The following is a 6,000-nucleotide window of genomic DNA, read 5'->3' as shown; positions in this document are numbered from 1 at the left end:
GAAATGGTCTTAATCTGTTAAGCAGGGCATTTTCTAACTTTTCTAAAATCAAAAGTTATGATAAGTACTGCAGATACTGACTTTGAAGTCCATATATATCTGGCAAATCTGGCAACTGGTCATTTCATCATTACTGGCTTAAATTCCTCTGAATGTTCCCACCTGATGTTTTATATATAGATATATATCCATGGCCCTTAGCGTTGCAGGAACATAGCGTAGCACAAACTCAAGCAATAGTTGGAATGAGTGGTCACTGGTAGCACCACAGATGTTATTTCTTAAGTAAGGAGTCTCCTGCCTCACCACGAACGGGCACTGTTGTTAAGCCTTATACTGTCATATACTGTCATAAATGTGTTATCTGAAGCAATCTTATGGTGTAACATCTTCACAAAACCTTTGTAGCCCATTGTGTATATTTGTTGAAAAAACTACCTACCTAATGATAAATGGCGTATTGTATTGCAGGGCATCCTTGGCTCAGGATTTGCGTTAAAAGTGCAGGAACAACATCGTCAGAAACACTTTGAGAAAAGAAGGAATCCAGCTGCCAGTCTAATTCAGGTAAATATGAAATCAGTGAAAAGATAACAGTAGGTGATTTAAAGTACATATTGGAGCAAGTTTTATTATTTCAATTCGGAAAGTTTTGTGGAAATAATGTTTAACAGATTGGTTAGTTTCATGAAATAAGCTTGTTCAGTGATTGCAGTGTGTTGCCATAATTGTGTATATAGCATTTCTATGCACAGTTTTTGAGTTCTTCTATCCATGCTGAAGAAACCAAGTCAAGGATGTCAATTGCATACCTGCGGTTATCGAATTACTTGGAAAAATAGGATTGATCCCTAGACAACCCAACTGACAGCACAGCACTCTTGCCTATATTAAGCTACTTTTCATCTACTACAGGGTTTAGAGTGCTCCAATGAGTGATATACTTGGTGAAAATGAAAAGTGCCCTGTCCAGAGAATTGCTTTCACTATTAGTCAATTCAAAAACTGGAAATGTAGGCACTAGCGATTCCAAAAGGTCTGAAATTGTCTGAAGTGGTTTCAGCTCCAATATTGACATGATGGTGCAGATCAACAATTTAGAAAGATTTTTTTTAAACAAAAATGGCATGATATTTGTTAAACAACTGTTTTGCGTGGTTTTTTTCCTTAACTTACAGTCCTAGTTAAAAACAAGAAAATCCTCTAAAGAATGAATTTGCACCAAGCTTTACTCGACGCACTGAAAAATAAAAGAGGGGAAATAATCTTCTAGCATCCTAGTTTATTTTCTTGGGATCCCGAGTGTTTTATGTGTGCCACTTACGCTGTTTTTTTAATTCCGAAATAATAAATCCAAATAAAGAAGCTGAGCATGAATATACTAGAGTTCCACGATAAGTTCAGGATAGATGCCAGGCTGTCTTTGAAGCATTCTTAAAGTTAATAAAAGTTTTCCATTATTACTGTTCAATGATTATGAAATACTGAGTATTTGAGATGTACTATTTAATAGAATAATTAATAAATATAAGTCCACTCCTTTTGTATCTATTGTACTGTAGAATGAGTGTCTGGGGTATTTTCTAACAAACACATACATTCTAATCTACTTCTTCCAAGTTTGGTTGCCAGAGGAAACACACAATAGATTTAGGTTTTGGATGTATCTCTTATTATTGTATGACAGCCCAACCAAAATATTAGTCAGACAGCATGCTAAATAGATTAAGAGTAGCTAGCGGACTGATTTCAGTAAGTGATTCTCAATGGGCAAAAACATTGTGAAAGGAGGACATTTGTGGTGGGATGCCAGTGATGAACGTTGTTCAGCATTTACATGTTCATTTTCATGTTCAGCATTTTCAGTGATCTGGAAATTAATATAAAGTTGCTGATGGAGATATTTGCCAATGGCACAAGGCCTCGCAGAATGGTAAAGATGAGGGCAGGCACATGGGAATGAACCCGAGGATGATCTGGGTGACTTTATCCAAATGGCTTAATATACCAAATACAAAACTTGATCTAGAATCAATGAATTCAGACTATTACAAGAGGATTCTATCCTAATATGGATAAGGACTCTGGAAAGGATTTGACCAAGGATGAGAAACACAGAGGAGAAAGAGTGAGGAAGAAGGGCCAAGAGCTTCATACAAGTTCCCAGTATGTTACTCCAGCTGGTTTATTACAGTCCTTAGGTACAGAACCAGACAGGTAACAAGTAGGAGAAGGCTGATATTGTCAGTGTATATGGTGATGCTGGTACTAAAATGCTACACATCAACTCAGCATCTACAGTTTGTAAATGAGACTGGAAAATTGGAGAAAGCAAAGAAAACGTTGGAAAAAATTAGTCCAGGACTGGAGAAAATTTCATATTCATAAATGCAGGATGTGTCTGAACTTCATATCGTTGTCTACTGTAACAGTGCCTGGGCTTTTTTAAATTGTTTCTTGTGGATATTGATAATGAACTACCATGGAAATCAGTGTGCTTTAGTTTATCAGGATAATGTCTATTTTCTAATCAGTTACTCTGTAGAATTAGTCTGTGCTAACTCCTTTGTTGCCCTAGATACGCTGTCTGCTACAGCCTTTACCTGACTTAAAGACAGCTAAGTTATCACTATAGAAAACTGGAGTGTTTCATAGGGACATACTTTTCTCAGTACGTTTAGCTTGTAAGAAATATTCAGTGTGAATATTATTTGAACACAAAAGTCCAGAGAAGAAGTACTGGAACCTACAGGACCTACAGACAGAAACATAACAAATATCTCTGGCTATAAGCCAAAACCAAAGAGTTTCAAATTAAAAATAATGCAGAGATTTTTGACAATGAGAATGATCAACCGGTGGAACAATTTACAAAGTAAGTGGCAGGTTCTCCGTCTGTAGATGAAGACTAGATGTATTTCTGGGAGATATGCAGTAGGAAAACACAGGGTATTAGACTCTGTACAAAAATACCTGGATGACATTTAATGGTTGACAATACACAGGAAGCGCAGATACTCAGCTAGTACAAATTAATATAGTTATGCTGACATCAGGGAAGCTGTTCCAGTTTGTAGAACTGAGGATCTGTTTTACTATCTACATGCAGTTATAAATCTAAACGGTGAATACATTTTCAATGTTATGCTTCGGTCACTCACCTTTGAAATGATTTATTTTGTGCTTTTAAACATTTAGCAGTGTTTCAAATCACAGAGAATACTTCACTTTTCTTCTAAATGCTTTTTGTCTGGTTTTCATTATCATTTACAAAATGTATTATGACACTTTCTTTACCTCAGACTGCAAGTTTGTGTGGGTGTCCCCTATGGACTTGTCACAAATAAATCACTGTGATGCTTTTTTTGAGCACCTTTATGTGTTGAATATCTTCTGGTGTGTCCACAAAGCCATTAACTCTTACTTTACCGTGTAAAGTGTACTGTGATTCACAAAAGCTTTGGTAGGTTTTTACTGGTATGTCCTTAATCAACCTAATAGAGTACACCCCAATCTGAGCAAAATCCCCTCTCTCCATTATCAGTGCGGTGGCATTGTCACTTCATGTTCTTGGTTCCTTTGTGCTTTTCTATTGTTTCCCCATACCAGGCTTCTTGGCGGTTTTATTCTACCGACGCCAGCCGAACAAACCTGACAGCCACCTGGCGATATTATGAAAGTATTCTTCCTCCCCTCAGGCATGTATCAGTGCTATGAATGATAAAAGAAAGCCATGACTTGTATTGGTTACTAATCTGCTTTTCAATTTTTTGTTTCATCCCCTGCTCCCTCTTGCCTTGTTTTTTCTTTTTTACCATATATCCTGCACGTAGTGTGTATGGCGTAGTTATGCGGCTGATGAGAAATCGGTTTCCATTGCTACCTGGAAGCCTCATTTGAAGGCCTTGCATACCTGCAGCCCTACAAAGTAGGTACAAATATGCCAGCTGGTGCTGTTCTCAATGTCTGTTCAAGCTTATAGAGAATTACTATTTGTCTGTTTCGTCTTGTTTTGTCTTCTTAAGTCCTCTCATTAAAAACTTCAACTAACAAATCATATCAGTATTATCTAGGAGCCTAGGACAGTGGGACAAATACAAATCATTGCCATTTATCTGAGCACAGGCATTAGAAACATTTTCCCTAAACCCCACTCATATATCAAGGTTAATGTTTCACCCAGTTCCAAATTATCTCTAAAGAGGAAAATATTAAGTTTAATGCAGAGCTTGTTCCTTGATTTAATGGTATTTTTATGCCTGTGCCTCTCTATAAGGCTATAGCTACAGATCAACCTTTGTGAGGGAAGAGAGCCTTGTGGTGTTCTGCAGGTGAATGCACTGGGGAATTTGCTCCTTTTCGTCATAACTTCTGGTACATTCAGTATTTCCTTAGGGCAAATTATATCCTCAGTTATACACACAGTCAGTGGAAGACGACTAAAAAGACACAATGTCACAGTTTGGCAGACAGGAAATATTTGATGTCCTAGTTTGGGTGAGAATTCACAGAGCACTGGCAGCCCAAGACTCTTCAATAATTAAGTAAAAGATTTACCAGAAGGTAGTAAGTTGACTGATTCAATACGGGGCACAAATCAGGAAGTAAAGGATACTCGATAAAGATCAAAAAGGAGAGCGCTAAAAGCCTTATGGGAAAGCTCTGATAAGCATCCTAACTGTTGTTATTGCAGACAGTGCAAGAGAATTAGTGGTTTCTCTCAAAGCTGGGTGATGAACATCCACATGACAGTAAAAAGGTAATCGTGTGCCAAAAAGCTCAGCCAAAAAGAGGTTTGGCTGGGTACCCAAAGCTGATCTTTGAATTTCAAAGAGTTGACAAGAACACAGCCATAAGTAATCCATTACCATAACTGTAATTCCAAAACGCTCCAAACTAAAAGGAGCTTTTAGATGAAAAGTTACATAGAATATTGATTTTTGACGTACACAAACAGGTTGAAGGCAACATTGGTAGAAATGGATGGATATAAAATTACATAAACAATGAAGCTGTATCCCACCTAAAATATTCTAAAATATGACTGTCCCTCAAAAGTGCATCTACTTGTTATTTTAAATAAGCATATTGCTGTGCTATCCTAAAATTAAACCTTTTTATTTACCAGAGATAACTTTATCTAATAAGAGCCTACAGCTTTCTGTTATAAATGTGTCAGCAATGCATTTTGCCTAAGTGCTTTGCCAACTCAGTCTGCAGTGGTATGTACTAAGCATGTTATGCATGTGTTAAAACAACTGAAAAGTTTCTTTTTCAGAAGCATTGTAGTTATGAGTCTTGCTTGAATGTTTTTGTGGTTGCAATGTAACGTGTGTGTTGTACACTAATTAACATATCCATTTACGTTTATCATATCTAACATCATCTGTAACTAAGTAATGTGATTACTATCTGCATAACAAGTATGTTTTTCCCTCCCACTCCCTGACCTGAAGAAAAGAACAAGGGGAAGCTTCTAGCAGGTTTGTAGTTTCTTTTATTTATTTTATCCTTGAAAATTATGCTTCTTAATGGCTTTTAGATGTCTCAGGTTCTGTACAGTAGGCTCAATGAACTGTAACTGTTAACTGATAATAATCACAAATTGCATTTTTTAAAATTCGTATCGATAGACTAATGCGGCTGAAATTTGCTTCTTTGTCCCAGTTTTTGTATGGAAAAACTAGGCAATTTTTTACTTCTGTAACCGTATGTTTTAAGTTTGAGGGGGGGCACAGTTTGAACAGTGTCAGAGTAGCAAGTGGAGCAGCCTCCCCAGACCCAGCTCCTGGGCAAGGACGCAGCCCCCAGCTTCTGCCATAAAATCGATGCTCACGGTTTCCAGGAATCGCAGTGGAAGTTGCAGGCATATAGTTGAATTTGGCTTTGTGAACAAGCCCGCCAGCCCTCTGTCGCAGGGCGAGGACCCCCCGACAGGGCTGGTTGGATGTCACCTTGGCAAGGGTCCGTGCTGCCCTGCAGGAGCATCCTCAAGGCTTC

General features: G+C 37.8%; 1 protein-coding gene across 1 annotated transcript in view; it reads left to right on the top strand.

Moving 5' to 3' along the window:
* The window catches only part of KCNQ5 (potassium voltage-gated channel, KQT-like subfamily, member 5), a 91,772-nt gene that overhangs the window by 48,842 nt on the left and 36,930 nt on the right, over nucleotides 1-6,000 (top strand). Inside the window, exons 6-8 of the mRNA XM_009333150.1 lie at nucleotides 472-567; nucleotides 3,834-3,928; nucleotides 5,457-5,483. Of these exons, the coding sequence (XP_009331425.1) occupies nucleotides 472-567; nucleotides 3,834-3,928; nucleotides 5,457-5,483 (218 nt within the window). The remainder of the gene's footprint in view (nucleotides 1-471; nucleotides 568-3,833; nucleotides 3,929-5,456; nucleotides 5,484-6,000) is intronic.

Source organism: Pygoscelis adeliae, unplaced genomic scaffold (genome assembly GCF_000699105.1).
Source record: "Pygoscelis adeliae isolate BGI_AS28 unplaced genomic scaffold, ASM69910v1 Scaffold57, whole genome shotgun sequence".
In the NCBI taxonomy this organism is placed as follows: domain Eukaryota; kingdom Metazoa; phylum Chordata; class Aves; order Sphenisciformes; family Spheniscidae; genus Pygoscelis; species Pygoscelis adeliae.
The sequence above is the reverse complement of the archived record's forward strand: the minus strand, read 5'-3'. Positions and strand labels throughout refer to the sequence as shown.